The 22542-nt window shown below is 40.6% G+C and overlaps 1 protein-coding gene across 1 annotated transcript; it reads left to right on the top strand.

Moving 5' to 3' along the window:
• The first annotated feature begins 1066 nt into the window (after nt 1-1066).
• Nucleotides 1067-21613, top strand: LOC131251621 (transmembrane 9 superfamily member 3-like). Its single transcript, XM_058252457.1, has 7 exons — nt 1067-1266; nt 12528-12568; nt 12668-13253; nt 13359-13496; nt 17400-17556; nt 17658-18142; nt 21103-21613. The coding sequence occupies exons 1-7, from the start codon at nt 1121-1123 to the stop codon at nt 21320-21322; spliced, it is 1773 nt and encodes a 590-aa protein (XP_058108440.1). The 5' UTR covers nt 1067-1120; the 3' UTR covers nt 21323-21613.
• Nucleotides 21614-22542: the final 929 nt, after the last annotated feature.

Raw genomic sequence — 22542 nt, 5'->3', positions numbered from 1 at the left:
TCAAGCTATTAAATTATCTTTCAAAATGGATGGACGGTGTGGATAAAACATATACATCATAGTGGGGTACACATAGCACCGACGACTAGCCCTTGGCCGGTTCACTAGCCGAACCGCGTCCCCTTTGCATTGGAAACGGATCGGCTACTCACCCTGCGACTATCCGATGGCTAGTGGTCGGTACTCTGTGGACCCCACCATGATGTTTTTGTTTCATCCATGCCGTCCAACTATTCTTTCATATCATTTTCTGGTATAATGCCAAAAATTAGGTTGATCCAAATCTGAAGTGGACTGCACAGTGTTGATTAAACTCCCACCATTAAAAACTTCTTGGTGGCCACAAAAGTTTTGGATCAAGCTGATATATATATTTTCCCTTAATCCAAGTCTGTATGACCTAATCAACAGGTTAGATGTGAAATAACCATTACGGTGGGGGCCTAGAAGGTTTTTAATGGTGGACGTTCAATCAAAACTGTTTTCCCATGGTGTGGTCCACCTGATATTTATATCTACCTAATTTTTGGTATCAAGTCTTAAAATTATCTTTCAGAATGTATGGACGGCGTGGATAAAACGAATACATCATGGTGGGGTCCACACAGCACCGAACACTAGCCACCGTCTGGTGGCAGCGTAACTAGCCAAACCGCGTTCATTGAAGCTGCTCAAGCCATAACTTCACCCAATTTCGCATCCTCAAACGTGGGAAATAAGCAACCATGTGCGAGATTTTAGCCGCTGATCGTATGATCCTCAATTTGGAGATGCCACGTGTCCAAAGAATTCTTGTATGACCATTCGGTGGACCGCACTTTAAAGGAACGGTTGGGAGAATCTTCCAACATTCTAATTCTGCGTACACGTGGCCAAATTGATCACCATATCGGTCTTATTTTAGTAGATATGGCTAATAAACCGTGGGGATCACCTGATAAACCGTGGAGATCACCTGATGAACGGATAATATCTCTCACGTGCGTGATTCATTTCCTATTGTGAGGCGAGTACACTCGAACGAGCTCGTTGGGCATTTCTCCCACGAAGCGTTTTGCATGTTACAAAGTCGCAGCAGATCCTTCTCTCAAACTCAGAGAGAGAGAGAGAGAGAGAGAGAATGGCGAAAATCCCATTCCTTGCCGTCGGGATTGTCATCCTCTGCTGTGGGATCGGAGTGAAATCGGACGGCTCAGATCACAGGTACAAAGCCAAAGATCATGTCCCGCTCTATGCCAACAAGGTGGGCCCCTTTCACAATCCCAGGTAATTCCTCTCTCCCTAACCCTCCCTTTCTTCCTCTCTAGGGTTTTCTTGAGCTGATTTGAATTCTAGGGTTTTCTAGTAATAAATCAGATTGCTTTTGTTGGATCTGTTCTGTTCTATTTTTTAGCTCAATTCATTTGATTTGGTGGGTGGGATTTTTGAGGAATCACATGAGCTTTGGGGATTAAGTTGTATTCCTATGCATTCATCCATAGGATCTTCACAGGAATGTACTTATGCTCGTTCAACCGTCCAAATCATGGTCCCTGCCATGGACAGGCACAATCTAAAATCCACGTCGGTGGGGCGAATGTAATTATCAGATCTATGGTGCTCAAATGGACTGTTAAAAATAAAAGCGGCAAGTGGTATTGAAATCATTTAGGAAATGTTAACATTGTTGGATCAGCGTGGTTTTGGGTCTATGTGTTTACAGCGTGGGTCCCACGATTTAGATGGTTTGGATTGAGGTACATTTATTCCACGTGCGGTGGTTGGTGCATGTATGTGACCCACCAAGTCTGCCTGAGTATCATGTATTTATTTTAATTTTGTTACTTTTATAAATGGTAACTCCCTTTTTTTGGGTAGAAATTTATGAATGTTAACATTGTTGGATTTGTTGACTAGTTGGCAATGGATCCTTGGTGTTAGAGGACAACTGTCCGTCGTTCTGGTAAAACATTGTAATTGCATTTATTTGTTTTTAATTTGGTTCCATGTCAAAGATGGTACCCACTTTTACACAACATGTAATGCAATGACATGATGATCTGAGCCTCCATTTGCCATGGAGGGATCACAGTGCCCATTCTGCCCGGTTTGGCCAACCATGGCAATCTGATCAGTGGCCTTTGAATGAATGGTTAAAAGATGGAAACCAATGCTCCACACCAAGCAAAAGTCTATTATATGATTGAGGAGTCTGTAAGTTTGAGGGGGTGTAGGAGGGTGCATTGTCTGGACCCAGAAACAAAATGATACAGGGTCTACCTGACATACTGAAAGGTGGGAGCATATCACCTATAACTTTATTGAATAAGAAATAAGGTACAACATCCTCGGGGGAGGGCAGGGGGTGCATAAACCTTACCTCATCAAAAAAAGAAAAAAGAAGAAGAAGAAGAAGTCAATTCCATACACTAGAAAAAAAGAACCAAGCAGAAGAACCATCATTGAATTTGAAAATATGGAATCCAAGTTCATCGGAAGACAGAAAAATCATGGAAACACAGGAAAATCCTGAAGAAAGGAGCAAATCATCTGGAGCCAGTGCGCCAGCCTGATTTGCCAGAGAGTCAGCAACGGTATTATATTCTTTGTAATTGCGATGAAGTTGAATATTCATTTTAAGTTAATGCTCTCCAATGTGCGGCCATCAATACCTTAAGCCCCAAGGAGTACCATAATCTTTATATCACAAATAAACAAGAATTTAGGATTACTTTCAAGAATTAATCTTTTGTAGCCAGCCTCATACAACATCATTGACAATTGAGAAGAGCTCTAATTTTAGCTGCATAATTTGTTGTGAACTTGTGATGCCATAAAAATTATAAAATGCTGAAACCATCAAGCCACTGTATTCCAAAGAATTCCACCCCTACCACTAATGTGAGGATTGTCAAATAGTCAGTACCTCATGGATGCTCAAGGGGCTGAAAATCGTCATTGTCAGGGTTGTTATTGTGTGGTTGTCCACACACACACACACTGATAATAGTGAGGAGGATAGCCAGATAAATAATTGAATTTGTCAAATACGGGTAACTTGGGTCTTTGCAGCTGTGGTTGCAAATAATGTGGGTCAGTGATGTGCCAGTACAAGTGTGAATATGGATATTGCATCAGATAACCAACCTGATCACCTTAAGCCTGTCCTTTGACCACTGCTGCTGCCACCATTAACATAATCTTGATCACCACCGCTGCCGGGTTGACTTGGCTGAGTGTCCTCATCATCAATGGCATATATGATATATCTGTATCATCCAGATCTATGATATTGATTGCTGCACTGTATGGTGTCATCATGGGGTAAGGGTAAGTTCTGGGTACATCTTTCTCATCACCACCTGCACAATCGCCCCCATCGCTAGATCCACTAATCCAATGGTCGTTGGACTGAGTAGCATTGCTACCTTCCTCAACATCTTGAACAATGGTCTGACAGCTTTTATGAATTTGATGATGACCACTAGTCAACAACCTCTACTTGTTGATCCTTACTATTGAAAACTGTCACCTCCCTTCCCCCCGTCTTCCAACCATGAAAAAAGTGTGTCATTTTGGACAAAAAATAAGTCCTCAACATTGACAATCTTTGGAAAAGAGGCATGATCATCCCAAATATATGCAACCTGTGTATGCACAATGAAGAATCAGTGGATCATCTCTTCCTACATTGCCCGTTTGTTAGCTCTGTTTGGTCAGATTTGATTGGTCGTTTCCATTTGATGAGGTTGACCCCCGATGTTGGTGGACCATTTTCTTTATGCTTGGCATGGGGTGAGTTTCAGGAATTCGAAGAATCCCATTTGGAGAATGGCTTTGCTTGGTATTTGGTGGGCCTTTTGGGACGAGAGAAACAATCGGTGTTTCAATAATGTCAGTCGGTTTGTGGCTGGTACTTCGATTCGGGCTAGAGGACTGACTATAGAATGCGCTGGGGCTGTCCCTTCAAAGGGATTTAATTTGGATTATCTTGCTTAATTTGTGTTGCTTCCTCGGCATCCCCTCCGTGTCGCTGTTTTCCGTTTGTTTTAATAATGTTCCAGTTATCTTTCTGAAAAAAAGTCCATGCTAAGTGGATACTACTGCTCTTAGCCATTATGCTCCCCCTTCTCTTCTAAATTTGCAATCTTAGTCTCATTTTGTAGTGCATGAACAAGGGCTTTGTTAACTTCTAAGATGCCAGTCTATTCATTATCTTCATGATAAATATTATCCACTTCTTCTCAATGTTGAGGATGGGGTCTTCTGACCGATTACTCCTCCATCAATCTTCTTTAGTACAAGAGCACTTTCTCCATAGTTGACCGGCCATTCATTTATATAGAAAACAAATAATTATGGAAGTTATAAGCTGTGTTGTCAAAATCTTTATCATATTGTGAAATTGTATTAGGGGTCGAATTGTATCGAATCGCAAATCATTTCATAAGTCATAAATTTTTTTTTTTCCTTAAAAAAGAAAAAAGGAAAGTGTTATAAAAAAACTCACTAGTAATCCATTACAATGATTACAAAATGAAACTATCCTAATGAACCCAAAATAAAATCCAACTACAATTAATTCTAATAACAGAAATAAAATTGATAAATGGTCTATCGCTTGCACTACTCCAACTCTGTACTTGCAAAACAATCTAAGGCGGTGTGAGCGCGACGACTCGTAGAGTCACATCGTTCCCAAATTGGAAATCCTACGTTGGCATCAGGTATAACTCAATAAAATGAATATAAAATGAAATGTTCGAGTCGTAGTGCATGGTATCGCGGGCTGGTAGGGGCCTCGCACCAAGGGTCACAACCCACGTTAGTCCCATGCCTAGCACGCGGAGCGATTCCAGGATGTGAGACTCCTAATCCCGAATAGTCCCATACCTATTGGGGACCGTGGGCCATGCGTATGTGTACCTAGGCTTTATTTACGCATCTACAGTCTTAAATATAGGAGAGCATTAGCATTTCCATAATAATAATTGCAATTACGATAATGAAGCCAAATAAAATAAACAAAATAACTTCTGATGCTTTTTGGACTTTGCGAGGGCAGGGAACCCGTCAATTAATGTGATCCTTTCAGGGCAGAGCACCCATGACACATTCATGATCCTTTCAGGGTAGAGCACTCATATTATACATTCATGATCCTTTTAGGGTATAGCACCAGTAACTTGAATCCATTCTTACAACACTTAATAATAATGAAATAAATTCAATCTAAACACGTAATGATAATAAAATGAAATCAATCTACAACTCATAACAATAATCAAATAAACTAAATGTAACAAATAATCAAATGAAAGAACTCTACATCTTCTAATAAATAATCAAACAAGCTTAACATAACAAATACTCAAATGAAAGAAATCTACATCTCATAGCAATAATCAAATATACTTAGCGTAACGAATAATCAAATGAACACCCAACGATAATCAAATAACTTCACAAAGTATAATTAGAAGGAGAATACAATTTCAAGTATGACTTGAAACAGTAACACATACCAAGTAATTTAGAATACCACAAGTATTACTTGGAATAGTAGCACATACATTGCAATTTAGGGCACAATAATTCATAGCATTACATACGAAGAGGAAATCTAAAGTTAGTACTTGATATGAGCGTAGGGTTTTCAATCGGGACAGATCACTTACATGTTAAGATTTCTAGAATTTGATGAAGGCTCTGGATTTCTCTATGCCTAAACTTTGGGCTGTCCAGATTCTATTGGCTTGATTCGATTTGTTGAACACAACCAGACTAGCTATCAATCAACCCAAAGCAGATCTGATGAGAGAGAGAGATCTGGTGCGTGATTCAAACAAAAGGTCACTATGGAAACCTACAGAGTTTCCTTTTTTTTTTTTTTTTTTTATTTTTTAAAGAATTTGAAAATAGACTCATTGAGTTAACTCAGTGAGTCAAGCTACGTTGGTGCAAGAAGAGTAACCAACACATAAAGAAGATGCAAGAATGCTATGAAGTAACAGTCTCAATGCAAGATGTCCATGAACAGTCTGATTAAAAGGAATATGACTGAGCTGAAGATGGTGTGAGGAACTGATCAGACTTCGACTATAGCCTGGATGCGATAGAACAGAAGCTAGCTTGACGATGACTTGATCCGGGTGTCCTAGGTGCGTAAGGAAAAGTGGTGACGAGTTGTGCGGAAACAGAGTTGCACTCGGGGTAAGTTATCTTAAAACATTGCATTGATCTGATTGGTCTGGTCATCAGGAGGAGTTCAAGTGGGCCATACAGGATGACTTCCAATCTAAACAGGTGGTTTATGCATTCTGCAAGAGGTGGGTTCTCGATTGTGAAGATGATGGTGCAATAATGGTGGATTTGGTTCCGATTGCTCTTCTTTTGATCTGATAGTTCTGGATGGTCTAGATGGGCTGCACGGTGCTTAAGATCAGAGAAAATCGAAGTTCCAAGTCAGTCTACTTGGTGGGTTCGAACTTGGAAGGAAATGGTTCTTGCACGCCAAGGACACAGGAATTCATGGAGATTTCTTGCTTCCTGATTAGTTTGAAACAAGGGAATGTGGTGATGCAAGGAGGATCACTAGATGAAGTTTATGGACAATTGCGATGGTTGGGAGTGGTTATACATGAATCGTGGGTGGAAAATGAGTTATGGAAGGAGAATGGAAGCGCCGAGATTTTCGGCCAATGTGGACGTTGTAATAGCGTGTAGAATGGGAAGTGACGTGGTGATAGGTGGGGTCCACTGAGGTGGTTGATGTGGAATCTAAGCCATCCATTAGGTTCGTAGCGTTGAGATAGGGTAGGAGCTCAAAAATAATTCTGAATAGATGATCAAGGTGGGTAGCACCAAAGGTTTCAGGTCAAAGGGCTATAACGGCTGGGGTTTTACAAACCTCTTGTTTTGATGGATGGTGTTGATTTGGCTTAGAGGTCCACTGGGATGAACGATTGGAAACCAAGTTCGATGGTGCGGGCGTTGGTGCAGCGAAGAAGGGAAGAGAGAAAATCAGGGAGTGTTGTGGTGACGTGTTGACACATGTCACTTTTTGTTTTTTATTATTTATTATTTTTTTCAAAAATACGATGGGCCCTACAAAGATGATGTGACAAATCTACTCCATCAATCAGTTTTCTCCACCTGTGTGCACGGGCCAAAAAATGTGGCCGATTTAAAGCTCAAGTGGGGCACACCATGTGGCCGATCCAAAGCTCGGGGGGGGGGGGGCATTTTGGTGAATGGATCTCTTAAAATTTTCAGAGCTTCCAGGGGCCTCAGGTAGGGAGACCCTTTCTCGTCTCCTTTTTTTTTTTTTTTTGGTTGTGGTGGCTGAGGCCTTAAGCATGATGCTAAAGAGGGGCAAGGAAAATGGTCTGTTTTATGGATTTCAGATCCCAAATCTTCAAGTCTCCACCTCCCATCTTCAATATGCGGACGATACTCATTTATTTTGTGAGGCGAATGATGCATATGTCAGGAATTTGAGAAAGATCCTTGTATGCTTTGAAGCGGTCTCAGGCTTGAAAATTCATGCGTCTAAATCGGAGATGCTTGGGGCAAATGTTCAATAAGATGATCTCTGTGGTAGGGATAAAACCCTTACATTTTATGAACTCGACTCTTCTGGGAAGTGGATTCGGAGATTCAGTGTCGAAGAGGGAAGCCAGTGGAGAAGTCTGCTAGCCGCCAATTATGGGGTTTAGGAGGGACGATGGTTTGTCAAAGCTTCATGCTTTCACAGAGCTTCAGGAGCCTAGAAAGCGATCATCACTACGCAATATTTTGTGAGACGTGGCATCGCCTTCAATGTTGGTACAAGATCTAGGATAAGATTCTGGGTGGATGTTTGGTGCGGCTCCCAGGTGCTTTAGAACTTGTTCCCCAGAATTGCTAGGCTCGCTCCAAACAAGTATGTTAGCGTGGTAGATTGCTACACTGGAGAAGGGGACAAGGTTGTATGGTCCCCTCGTTGCCGTTGAAATATGTTGGACGTCAAATTTGATGAGTTTATTGCTCTCTTGGAGCTTCTTAACTCAGTAAAGCCAGATTCTCTCCAGGAAGATAGTATTGTTTGGGTTGGAAGCAAATTGAGGGCTTTCTCAGTCAAAGGTCTCTACGACTCCATCTCTCGGACGTCTCCTTTTGTGAGTCCGAATCACCCTTTCCATCAGTGGTTCTATGGTGCACCTCCTAGGATAGTGGCTTTTGTTTGGTTGGTGGGATGGAAGAGAATCCTGACGGTTGATAATCTTCAAAGAATAGTGCTCATTTTGCCCAATATTTGCCTTATGTGCATGTGCAAAAAGGAGATAATTGATCATCTTTTCATCCACTGCCATTTTGTCTCTAGAGTTTGGGAGCATTTTATGTCCGGATTGGGTTATGCCCAATGTTTTAAATATCATTATCGCATAATGTATCGCACCCTTGGGATATGGATACATATCGGATATTGCATGAGATATATCGGTTGTATCGCATAATGTATCATTGTTGTTGGAAACATAAGAACATTGGGAAATTGGTTGAATTTTTCAAGGAAACTTCAAGGATTGTTGAAAAAGACATTAATACACACTCAGAAATAAAAACATTACAAAAGAAGTGCACATAATAGGAGTTTCCTTTATATGGGGTCCTAATACATGCATTGTCCAACTGAACTGATGCAAGTATATTTAAAGTCTATTCATATAATTTATAGACGTAAGAAGACATGTATGGAAACACAATCAATACATTCAAAAGCAAAAGAAAAATCACTAGATTAGGTTACATGTTTGATTTTGTGTTTGGATACAAAGATTGCAACCGATTTGAGAGAAATTTTGATTTTTCCCAATTTTTTTGCAACTTGCCCCATCTCTCCCAAATCTCGAAATCGAAGCTCCAAATCCATGATTTTTCATAGAAAACATGAATAATCATAGATTTGTAACCATTTGACATTGATTTAACATGATTTAAAGCAAAAAAAGAAGAAAAGGGATAAAAAATCGAATATGCTCACCGGATCGAATAGGTGGGATATATCGGCACTACCTATGCATTTCGTATCGCACAGGTGGGATATATCGTGGGACGTACCGGCTGATGTCGTTGATATTTAAAACATTGGTTATGCCTAGGTCGGTAGAAGATTTGTTGTGGGCTTGGCATGGTGGAGGTGGTGGTAATGCTCGTAAACCTATCTAGAGGCTTCTCCTCATGGCAGTTTTCTGGGTTAATTGGGGGTCGAGGAATGAATGTTGTTTTCGCAACATATCTGAAGGGGAGAATGTGATCATTGAAAGGGTCAAACGCCTTGTTTTAGAGTGGGGCATGGATAAGTCAAGGCGGCTTAGGCTGCGCTTATTTTCTAGTTTTTGTTTCCCTTGGGGCTTGTATTCTTTTCGCTTTAGTGCTTTTTAATAAAATTTTGTCATCTTTAAAAAAAAAATCATAAACCAATTTGCCTTGTGAAAACCTTGACTTTGGCTCGGACTCCTAGGACCTTGTTGTTGAAAGTCCTGTTGTTACGTTCCAACCAAATTGTCCAAATGGTGGACAAGAACCATCTGCCATATCTTCCTCTTCTTTCTTCCTTTCCAAGCAAAATGCCACATGGTAAAAAGATCCCCAAGCTGACAAGGCATGAGCCAGTTAACTTCTACTAGTGAAAATAAACTCTCCCAAACTTTCCTGGAGAAGTGCACTGCAGAAAAAGATGGTCCACATTTTCCTCATCTTATAAGCATATAATGCATCTATTAGGAAGAATCATTTCCCTTTTCCTTAAAATTGTTGAATCATATTTCTTTCAATTAACCAACTAAAAAGCCACCACCCTAGGATGTCCTGCCAGATAGGATCTTTCTGCGGCAAATGCCGTTCAAGGAGCGCTAAGTGGAAGGAGCTCATAGTGAATACCCTAGATTTGCTTGAGTTCCAGATCCATCTTTCCCCATCAAGAGACCTTCCTTGATTGTGAAGCACTTTCGTTATCCCGACATACTTATATCCATGGTATTAAAAAACGGTTATGAAACAGCTATAATGGTAATTGTGGGAACTGTTATGTGATACAGGGATGCAATGGCCATTCTGATTAAAAAAAAGGGCCCCTTAGAGGGCTGTAATGGTCTGATACGGGCTGATTCATTTTCTTCCTTTAGATTATTATTGTTATTATTATTATTTGAAATTTATAGGGCTGTAATTGCCATAATGGCTCATATTGTAGCAGCCGTTCCAAGGGCTGCAACAATTGTTAAGGCCCATATTGTAAGGGGCATAAGTCTGGATACCTTGTTTATTTCCACACCCCGGAGATCCTCCAAAATGATACTTCCAAATGTGTGCTTGTCATGCTACAGTAATGCGGAGTCCATCGACCATTCATTCATTCACTGTCCTTTCACATTTTCGATTTTGAGTGGTTTTCTATCCCTGTTCAGAACCCAATGGGTTTTCCCAAGTTCAATTGATGAACTCCTTTTGGCTTGTCATGGAGGGGGCAAGAGTAAGGTCGGGAAACGAGTTTGGTTCTTATGTTTATTAGCCAGGCTGTGGAGTATTTGGCTGGAAAGAAATAGCTCATGCTTTAAAAATCGTAGGTGCGGTCCTCTAGTAGTTCTCAAAAGTGCTAGGCAAAATGTTATAGAATGGGTGCATGCAACTAATATTTTAGTGCTGGTGTGTTGGTTCAAGTTGTAAATTCTATTCTTTTTCTGTTTTTGTCTCTCTTTGTATTTTTAGCCTTTTGGCTCTTTTTCTAATAAATTTGTTATCATCACTTAAAAAAAAAAATCCTCCAAAATACACCTTAAGAGTTTCTTCAACATTAGGAAAAGGATTGAAGAGCAGAAATATCTTGGGTAATAGGCACAAAATAACCAAGGGACTGACCCAAGGAATATTCTCAAGAAAGGCAACATTTCAAGAGATACATAAAGATGTTTAGCAACTGGATGATAACAAGGATGTCCTTTCGTGAGTCCTCATAACCCAGAAAGTGCAGCGGAGAGAGCAGGGAGACAATCGCTTCTGAAATGAGATGGAATCATAACAAAGCATGTACATCCAAGTACCTGGAGATGGGAATAGGATGGAGATTTAGGGCATGTTTGGATTTGTGGAGAACCATGGAAAATCCAGGGAAATGGAAAGAGGTTTTTCCATTGTTGTGACCTTTTGTATGTTTTTTTTTTTTTTTTTGTTGAAGAACGCAAATATATTGAAGGGAGCTGGGGCAACCCAAAATCAGAAGATGAGAACAGCGGAGAAAGCCAAATAGCCACCAACAAAACCACCAAAGCAAACTAAGAAAACTAAACGAAACAGAAACGAAAAACAAAAGAAAATGAAAAGGACCACAATACAACTATAAACGGGAATTGCTTCTACCCAATATCACTTGGATTCCATGAATCCAAACATGCCTTACTGAATAGACTACAATCATCTAAATTAGGAGTAAGCATGTAATTAATCAAATATGTAGCCATGGGAATTGCTTCTACTCAATATCACTTGGGGGTTGGGGCATGAGAATGAAATGTGAGAGCACATCCAATATCTAACAGATGTCCATGCTTCCACTTTGCAATTCCATTGTGTTGAAGTATATAGGAACAAGATCTCTGATGCACTATCCCATGTTCAAGAAGAGAGGGCTGAAAAACACTGACACAATTCTCCCCCTGAGTTGCTATGTAGAACCACAATTTTTGTGCCAAATTGAGTCTCAACATGAGTATAGAAATTCCGGAAAACAGAAAATGCATCTATCCTATGTTTAAGGCAATGAACCAAAGTAAATATTGACCAATCATGCACAAAAAAAAAAAAAAAGAAAAAGAAAAAAAAAATAGAAGTTTCTATGCAAAGATAGGAGTTCCCCGTATGTTGGTGTGAATAATATCAAATGCATGTAACAAAATCGAAGGGAACGGTAAAGTTTTGGCCTCAGAGAGCCAACAATCTGAACAATGTTATTGAAAAAAAAAAAATGAAGGGATGGAAATTTTGGAATCCAAATTATTTCCTTTCAACAAGTAGAGAGTCTAGAAAGATGGGGATGGTCTAAAACAATGATTCCAGACCCACCAATGATTGTCTGCCTTCTCAATATTATCAGCAGCTGTAGTAAGATAACGAGAAGGTGGTCCAATACACTTATCTAGGGATGACTCGTTTTGTTAATATGCATGAACTGATCACTTTGATAATCATGTTTGTATGTGTAGATGTATGGTGGTCCTACACATTTATCTAGGGACGACTTGGTTAAACTACATGATATCTTGATGGGCATCCTGCATTCTTTTCCCCCCCTGTCTCTCTGTGATTAGAACATGATTAAATGGAATCTAGTTAATGAAGTTTTGGGGATTTTCAGTTTGATAGATGGAACATCAGGTTCAGTTTGATGTTGATTTGACCATGCTACATAATCGATGAAATGCTAGAAATTTGAACTTTTAGATTGCTTGATCAAATAACCATGAGGTTTCTTGTTGTTGACATGTATAATTTTTTCTTTTTGACTTCAGTGAGACGTATCGTTATTTCGATCTTCCCTTTTGTACACCAGGTTCGCATCTCACATATGCTCACATCAGTGTTTTTGCCTCCTTTTCATGCATTCCTTTTAAAGCTGATTTCTGTTATCTCAACTGAAATAAAATTTCAGATCATGTGACGGAGAAAAAAGAAGCTCTTGGGGAAGTCCTGAATGGAGATCGTCTGGTCGTTGCTCCCTACAAACTTGATTTCCTTATTGATAAAGATTCTGAAGGTATTTGTAAAAAAAAGCTGTCAGCAAAAGAAGTTGCCCAATTTCGGAAAGCAGTCGCCAAGGACTACTACTTCCAGATGTACTATGATGATTTGCCAATCTGGGGATTTCTTGGGAAGATCGATAAGGAAGGGAAAGCTGACCCCAGCGAGTACAAATATTATCTTTACAAGCATATTCATTTTGACATTCTTTTCAACAAGGATCGTGTTATTGAGATTAATGTCCGGACTGATCCGAATGCCTTGGTGGATGTCACTGAGGACAAGGAAGTCGAAGCGGAATTCATGTACACAGTGAAATGGAAAGAAACTGATACTCCTTTTGAGAAAAGGATGGAAAAGTACTCAAAATCTTCTTCACTGCCGCATCACTTGGAGATCCATTGGTTCTCGATAATAAACTCGTGTGTTACAGTTCTCCTCCTGACAGGATTCCTCGCCACGATTCTAATGCGGGTGCTTAAGAATGATTTTGTTAAGTAAGAGACATTACTAATCCACAGTCCTGCTTTTGCTTGTCTGTTCAAGCCTCATATTGCTGGACTGACTTGTGCTTTGTTTGACGTAATTCTTACGTGTCAAAGGTATGCCCATGACGAGGAGTCAGCTGAAGATCAAGAAGAGACTGGATGGAAGTACATTCACGGTGATGTCTTCAGGTACCCGAAGTTCAAGTCTTTGTTTGCTGCTGCCCTTGGTTCTGGCACTCAGCTGTTCGCCCTGTAAGTGTCTCTTGTCAAGCTTGTTTTGTTTGATTTCATCATTGTGAAAGTATCAAGCTACCGTCTACTCATAGATTCTCTAAGGGCCTGTTTGTATGCAGAATGCTAGCATCCTGAAATTGTTTGAATCTTTGAATTTGAATTTATGACTTCCAGGAAGTCATAGATCAGGAATCACAGTTTGGAATCTAGAATTCCACTGTTTGGTCAAACATGATTCCTGGAATCTAGAATTTGGCATGTGCTATGTATTATATGTACAAATCCCGAGGTTTCTATGCAGTGGACGATGGACCACCTTGATTAAATTTTCTGCCTAAAAATCAGGTTATTTTGCTCATCGGGTGACCTTGAAAATGGAGGGCTTATTAATTATACAAGGAAAGCCCAATCATTGATCTGGACAGTCCATGTGGGGATTCCCTTTCCTTGTCCAGCTCTCTCAAAATCACTTTGGTTGGATGATCCTAACCATCCATCCAATAGCTAGAAAAACGCACAATCGATATTGTTTGTACTACAAAAGATGCGATCATCAATTTGGATTGTGCATCATGTGTGTCCTGTCTTTGACAGCCATCCCTCTCAAACTCAGTGTGATTGAGTTACCCTCATCCAATTAAAGGCCTGGGAAATTGACTGTCCATATTCATCATACTAGAATACATTTTATCATTGATCTAGACTGTCCACCATGCGCGTCACCTTTGATTTCCCATGTCTCTCTCAAAGATTACTTTAATCAGATAATAGTAACCATCCATTCATTGGCTAGAGAAATGGACAAGGCATATTGATTACAGTAGAAAAGGTCTAATTATAGATCTAGATTATTCACCATGTGTTTGGTTTCCGTTCTCTTTCGAAAATTACTTTGATAAGATGATATGGTAATTCAATTAATGGCTAAGAAAACAGATGGTCCATATTGAATATACTAGAAAGGATCCAATCGTCAATATGGAGTATGGACCATCCATCGTGTGGGTTCTAGCTTTGATTACCCATACCTCTAAAACATCTGAGAAGATCACTTTGCTTTGATGATCCTAACTGTCTAGCCAATGGCTAGGAAATGGACAATCCATATTCAATACTTTAGATCATTGGTCTAGGTCATCCATCACGTTGGTCCCACCTTTGATTGCCTTTTCTCTCAAAAATCACTTTAGCCTGATGATCATGATCATCCGATCAATGACTGGGGAAGTGGATGATCCATTATAATAGAATGGCCAAATCATTTATTTAGACCATCATCATGTGCTCCCACCTTTGGCTGTCCATTTCTCTCTAGACACTCACTTTGACTGGATGCTCCTAATTATCCAAGCAATGGCTAGGGAATTGGATGATCCATATTGACTGTAGAGAAGGTCCAATCATGATTGAGATCATCATCCATCACGTGACAGCTGCCTTTGGTTGTAGTAGTATTGCGTGAGAAGTGTGATTTTTAGCTATAGACCGTTCATGGTTGGTTTCACCTGATGAGTTGTATGAATATTGCCTAAGTATTTCATGGATTAAAATCATATGGGGAGGGAGGAGCCCTCAAAGTTCCTGCAACTGTAACACCTATTCAAGTGGATTTTTTTGAAGGGAAACTTATTTTTATTTTTTGAATTGAGAAACGAGGTGGAAAAAGATGCAAACAGGATGATGAGAGATTCTCTGATTAATACAATAATTTAGGGGGGGGGGAGATCCCCCAGCTACCTTGAAAAATTTCCTCTGGAGTTCCTTTACAAGCACTATTGGCCCTAGCCTGTTTCACCACCAGCCACATAGTTGTGAAAGACCTGACTTGGACAAATGGCTTTGTCATCGAAAGTCCCGTTGTTGCTTTCTAGCCAGATCACCCACAAAATAGCCATGAGAACAAGATGCCACACAGTCCTTTTCTTCCTTCCTGATTGGCTGAAATGCTACATCTGATAAAAAATCTCTCCGACTGGAGGCATAACCCACCGGACTTCCAACAGTGTGAAGAATTTCTCCCAGAATATCCTAGAAGACTATGGGATTCATGAACGTCCCAGCTACCTCCAAATATAACCACTGGATCCATGGCATGAGACAGAGATTGATTTTGGAGGACTGTGTAGGAATTAACTGCAGAAGTCCCAGAATTGCTAGGGTTCCAGACCCATCTACTCTCTTCTGCCACAGTGCTTCCATGATTATGCAAATATTTCTATCAAACTCACAAATTCATTGATCTTCTTGTCAAGAAGATTTCTTCTAAGGTGGGACACACCAATTGATCCCCTTCCCTCTTGATGCAATGGGATATGAAAACTTCGCTCCCTAGCCACCCTATACAACTGGAGGACAAAAGCTCTATTTCCGAACCACCTATTCTCCCAAAAATATCATGTGTGACCCATTGCTGGGAATCTGGGATAAAAGAAATGCTCTCTTTTGAAAAAGTTGGCTGCTTTTCAGTACCACCCTCCAGAGAACCGAAGCCCATATCTTGATGTCAAAGTGGTGAACTGCTGTCCTTTCATCTTTGCCATATTTGCATGACTTCACTTGGTGAGAAGGGCCAGGTTGAAAAGCTTCGACGACCTTATGCCGAGGCCTCCTCTCTCCTTTGATATGCTAATATGATTCCCATTTACTGGTTTGTCTCGTGCCCCTGTAGTTTTTTTTTTGGCATCCTCTTGATGACACTTGAAGGGGAACGGAAGAAAGTCATGGAGTAAAGGGGCATATTGGTGGGACCTGTCAAACAACCATTTACTCTAAAAGCTTAAGCTGTCAGAGTGTGGTGTATCAATGTATATCAAGGGACTTTATCACTTCAACACCCCCCCGCACGTGCGAGGTGGGAACTCCGCACGGGAACATATTGACGAAGGTGGAGGGACACTCACACCATAAATAGGCCGGGCTTAATTTCCCGGTCCCTGGGCCGGACCTAATTTTCCTGACCCCCCATGGGAGAATAATATATTAGCAAGGCATATTTGCTGCTCTCGAGATTCGAACATAGGACCTTCCTCTCTGATACCATGTCAAACAACCATTTACTCTAAAAGCTTAAGCTGTCAGAGTGTGGTGTATCAATGTATATCAAGGGACTTTATCACTTCAACACTAGTGTATTATATTTATAGTGTGTCCTTTTAGTGTAAGTGCATGTGCACACTTCCCTATTCCCCTGCAGTGTACTATATGCTTTTTCATAATAAAATATTATGTGTTAGGGCATGCAAGCCTAACACACATCATCTCTCCCAAACTCTCCTCCTCCTTCTCTCTTAATATTCTCGTCTCTTCAAATCTTTTTCTACTGGACCGCCTATTCAGGAGGAATTGAAGTTCCTTTTATGTTTTCTGGAAACTTTTGCTGCTTGGATTTTTAGTTCCAAGAACTAGAATGACACCAAACAAATGATAATTGGGAATTTGAGGATCTCTAAGTTCCTGGATACCAAATGGGCCCTAAGATGTCCAAGATCATTAAATGAGCATTTGTGAGCCCACAAGCACTTTTTTGCATCCAGTCACATAGTGCCAATCTGTCACCCATGCCAACATGGGACATGAATCGGCCCCACCATGTCGATGTTTTAGGACAAAAATTAAGCCGGTTAACTTACTAGATGTTCCATGTGTTCAAAACCATGGGTTTTTTAGGACATTGCCAAAGGTTGACATCCAAAGTACACTTGTGGCCAACCTGATGAGTGGACCTGGATGTTTATTGGGCCAGGCTGTCTACCCAATGGGATTGGCCTGCTGGATGTATATAATGTACCCCACACTGTTCGAACTTGTGGTCGCACCTAGTGGTACATGAGAGGGGTGTTTGAGACTTGGGTACTTTTAAATATCATTGCTTATCTTTTTGTGGATTCATCTAATGCCCTGTTTCCGTTAAATGCCTTCCAGCACAATTTTCATTTTCATACTTGCGCTTGTTGGGGTATTCTATCCATACAACCGAGGAGCTCTTTTCACTGCTCTGGTGGTCATATATGCTCTTACATCAGGTGTCGCAGGCTATACTGCAACTTCCTTCTATTGCCAGCTTGAAGGAACAAACTGGGTATATGCTCTTTCATTCTCCCTGCAAGGATTTCAGGTCTATCTTCATTTTCTCCCAACATCTTCTAAACCAATCACACGTTTTCTCTATTGGTTTGACAGGTGCGGAATCTGTTGTTGACAGGGTGCCTTTTCTGCGGGCCTTTGTTCCTAACCTTCTGCTTCCTTAACACAGTTGCTATAGCTTATAGCGCCACTGCAGCATTGCCATTTGGCACGATTGTGGTGATTGGCCTCATATGGACACTGGTAACATCTCCTTTGCTTGTTCTGGGTGGCATTGCAGGGAAGAACAGCAAGGCCGAATTCCAAGCACCCTGTCGCACCACTAAGTATCCTCGAGAGATTCCGCCATTACCTTGGTACAGAGGGGCAATTCCTCAGATGGCAATGGCTGGGTTTTTGCCCTTCAGCGCTATCTACATTGAACTTTACTACATATTCGCCAGTGTGTGGGGCCACAGGATTTACACCATATACAGCATTCTCTTCATAGTCTTCATCATTCTCCTAATTGTCACTGCTTTCATTACTGTGGCGTTGACTTACTTTCAGCTTGCCGCCGAAGACCATGAATGGTGGTGGAGGTATGCCTTTCCTTTCTTCCTATATATATTATTGTTCTCTTCTTGTAAGTATCATACCTATTACATAGAACAACGTTCTTCCAGTTTCCAGTTTAATCATCTTACCTTTGCTTTGTTTCAGTTGTTTGTGTTTCATCTTGCGTGGATGTTTTTGCTTACTCTATTGTGCGCTTCTTGACTTTTGGATTGTTCTACAGTGTTGCTTCTAATATATGAAAAGTTGATTTAGGGATTGTTGCTTCTAATATACGAGAAGTATCGCTTAAGGGGTTGTTTGGCAGCATGGATTTGGATTCTGACTTAAGAATCCAAATCCTGGATTTTCAAACCTGGATTTTGCATTCTTTTAGTTGCGTTTAGCAGTCTGGATTTTCAATCTTGTGGAATCCAGAAATTGTGATTGGTGGCTTGGATTTTGACTCAAGGGGGCAGTAAAAGAGAGGAGGATAGGGCAACTATGGTAATTATAGAGGATTGGAAATCTAGGATTTTGCATCTCACCTTTTGTCTTGAATTGAAGGGGACCTTTTGAGAAATTGAAATCTAGGATATAGGGGATGGCATGTTTTGGATTGAAATCCTGGATTCCAACCAAGGTATTTTATAACGGTAATGGTGGCCGTAACAGTCACCACCGTTGCCTTTACAATACGGGTTGTAACGGCCATTATGACCGTTTTCTTTTTAATCGAAAAAAAACTCCGAAAAACATGTATCGGCCTCGTAATGGACTGTTATGGAGCCATTACGACCTTTACTTTTGGGTTCTATAATGGCTGGTACATAATGGGCGTTATGACGCTGTAACATGTATTGGTTGCCACCATTACCTTTACGTAACGGCCTTTATGGCCCCATACACCATGATTCCAACTCGTGACTGCCTAAAATCCATGTTGCCAAATGCCCTAACTTTACAACCCTCTGTTGTGAGCCCAATCAGAGAGCAGCCCACCAACACAGCTGATCTATGGCCAAGAGACAGCTAATGGGCAATATCAACCTAGGTCTGCATTGCTCTGTCAAATAAAGTTGGGATGGCTGAAAAGTCCGACACATTAGTACAAGCCTACAAGGCATCTAATGGACCCAAGCTAAAGGTAGACCAAGATCTCACGAGCCCAGAAGAAGGTGAATGATTGAATTACTTGATTGTGGAAATAGTAACTTCGGGCCTCCTAAAAATTGTGTTGGGACATGGAAATGGTTTTTCCGTGCCTAGTAGTCACAGTGCTATAGGGAAGTCCGCACATCGGGAAGTCAAACCTGCTGATACACAGAAATACTTTTTCCATGCTCATCTATGTGATGTGGAAATAGTTTTTCTGCACCCACAAGATGTCTGTACCACGTACGCTTCCCGAAAATTTCCTCTCTTCAAACCGGCACTGACTTGTGGATGATTCCCGAAACGATTTTCCTTCCTCTTATGACTTATCTCTTAGCGTTTTTAGTTGTTTTTATCTCTTTTCTTATTGGTCCTTAGGATCAGAGAAATGGTTTGATTGGTGGAGAGTGCAGGCCTTATTCTTATTTCCAGATGAGGAGAGAAGGTTATGTAGGAAAGAAGCCTTATTGCTTGTTTATAAATAGGCTCCTGCAGAGTGCCCTGGGCATTAGTTTTTGAATAATAATAATAAAAAACCCGTGGGTCTCTCCGTTTGGGCCATCTCCAAGCCCATATTGCGTCTCTACTTGGTGCCCTTCGCTAGCCATTGTTCTCTGCTGTGCGTATTTGTCAGTTCCCACCAATCAGGACCACATCACTACATATCCTCTAGTTGTTTAGACTTATGGCTGTTTGTTTTCTCTTTCTTGGATATCATGTCCCATTTCTGTTTTCATTCCGTTTCTTAATTTTGACTTAAATCTTTTATTCTATTGTAAACCTGCCCTGAATGTTCATCTTTGTAATTTGATTATATAGATGTCCACACTAGTCTAGAATGTGTTCTGTTTGTACTGCAACTTAAAAGCAAGTGCTTAGAGTTCATCCAAGCATCTATATTCTTGCATTGAGGATCAAATATGTAATATCTTGCCATCCACTGGATAAAAATAACTAAAATATGTAGGATATCTCAAAGTGTTCTGTTGATTACATTCCATGATGTGGTGATTGGCATATTCATCTTACATCTATAATTCTATTTATAATGAAGTCTAAAAATCCAAACCCTACTTCAGAGCCATGGGTTAGAAAAGGGAGAAAACTAACTTATAGTCATGAGGTTGTCTGTATTGTCTTGAAACTCAATAAATCTTTAAGTTTCACTCAAAAGTTCATTGCATCTCTTAGTACCTCATCAAAGTGGATTGGCGTGCAAATCATGGAATATGAGTACATTTTTGTTCTGTTGTGTATTGGGTGTTGGATTTGTAATTTTTAAGTTGAGGAATTGCTAATCCTTACCCCTACCCTATATCCCTAAATCACATGCTGTGTGCAAGTGGAATACAGTATATGAGGTCCCATCAGGTAGACCCTACCATGGATTTTTTTACTGGCAGAGAGGTTACCAAGTGCCAGGAAGCCATGCTGAGGAAAGGTTAACACCCCCAAAAAAGAAAAAAAGAAAAAGAAAAAACCAAGTGCCAGGAACCCAAGTGCTCGTCTTGAGCAAATCCTCAGGCCACTTTGACACTGAGATACATTCTGGTATGCACAACTTATTGTTGAGGCATTGTACAATCCATGGGCTGAAAGCTTGGACAGTGCTGTTCAGGCTTTCGGGTTGTATAAGCGGTCCCCATGTTTCAGCAATCTAAACCATCAATATCATGGCCTCACCGTGGATGGCCCATGCATGAACATTGAACAATCATGGGTCCACATCTTCTTCTAGAAACTCGGGAATACCACAGTGATTTATAGTGCTTCCTATTTAGGCTTGTTTTCCCCTAGTACTGTAATGCTTCGCAGGTCCCATTACGTAATCATTCTGTTTGATCTGATGCAGGTCTTTTCTCTGTGGAGGATCCACTGGCTTATTTATCTATGCATACTGCCTCTACTACTATCATGCTCGGTCGGATATGTCTGGTTTCATGCAGACGTCTTTCTTCTTTGGGTACATGGCTTGCATATGCTATGGTTTCTTCCTCATGCTTGGGACCGTCGGTTTCCGTGCCTCCCTACTCTTTGTCCGCCACATTTACCGCTCTATCAAGTGCGAGTAGTTGATCTGCACCAAGTCAGGTATGTTCCTTCCTCTTTGTTTCCGTAAAAGCTTTGTTGTAGAGAAGGATAGTAGTTGATGTTAGTTAAAGGGTAGTTGGGGAATACGTCAGAGCTCGAAAGTGACATGGTTTTTAGAAGTTTGAGGCCATGTTTCCTGGAAACGGGTATTGACTCGATTTTTGTTGGTGGTGAGGAGGAAAATTCTTCAGTTATAAGAAAGGAGATTGTATCATTCCATTATAATACATGTATCTGCAGCAACTCTCTGGAAAACAGTTTCTTTTTTCTCATTTATGTTGTTCTTATTTTAAAGACGTTCTCACTGATTTCTTCTCCAGAGTTTTATTGGAAAATTCCTCACGAGTTCTTATCTTACCAAACAATGAGTTGCGATTTTTGAAGTAACAGAATGTGCGTTTTGGTTGACAAAAATGCTCTCCTCTAATATTTTTGAGGAAGTGGCTGTGCATCGTGGACCCATGTGGTGTTTTCCCACAGGTGCATCCCACCACGAGGATAATATGGAGAAAAAATCAGGCCAATCCAACCATCAAGAGTGCTACATCGTAAAATATATTGTACACCACCCCAAAACTGCAAATTCACGTGTGGCCCATCTAATGATTGGACCAGGCGGATTATTGGTTCATGCATATAATGGTGGGATGCATCTGTTGGGTGGGTTGGATGTCATAATCACACCATGTGGGCCCCACAATGCTTTGCTGTACCCCTTGAGAAAAATTCTAGACATGACACTTTAGAAACTTCACCCACCAAAGAGAACATTCTGGTGATCTTTTATAAATCAAGGCATTGTTTTATAAAATCAGAATTCCTGAAGAATTTTGCAGTAAAAAATCCTTTCCTTTTTCCCATCATCTGGGAATTACTGCCAATGAAATGGTAGAAATGTTTTGGATGGTCCACATGATGTGGGCCTAGTCTCAATGATTGGAGCTATTAGCACATATTTGAATGGCCAATTTTAGAAAATCCGCTGATCGGACAGCGGTCCTTACCTCGAAGTAATAGCCGGATATCTGCATCTTGGCATGTGAACAGTTCCTCCATTTTAGTTTTATCTGATTGTTCGTAATCAGCTGGGAGCCCGCTGGATTGCGAAATGTGGTTGATTATTGCAACTTGGGCCACCATTGAAGGTGGGCCCTCTGCATGAACGTTTCTGATCATAGAGGGTGGAGTTCTGGAACCTTGA

Source organism: Magnolia sinica, chromosome 7 (assembly GCF_029962835.1).
Source record: "Magnolia sinica isolate HGM2019 chromosome 7, MsV1, whole genome shotgun sequence".
NCBI lineage: Eukaryota > Viridiplantae > Streptophyta > Magnoliopsida > Magnoliales > Magnoliaceae > Magnolia > Magnolia sinica.
This window is presented reverse-complemented; position numbering and strand designations above follow the sequence as displayed.

Excerpts from the sequence above, each read along its gene's own strand:
- LOC131251621 (XM_058252457.1), top strand. The coding sequence starts at position 1,121 with ATGGCGAAAATCCCATTCCTTGCCGTCGGGATTGTCATCCTCTGCTGT. Across the intron at positions 1,267-12,527 it reads GGCCCCTTTCACAATCCCAG|TGAGACGTATCGTTATTTCG; the intron begins GTAATTCCTCTC and ends TTTTGACTTCAG. Across the intron at positions 18,143-21,102 it reads GACCATGAATGGTGGTGGAG|GTCTTTTCTCTGTGGAGGAT; the intron begins GTATGCCTTTCC and ends GATCTGATGCAG.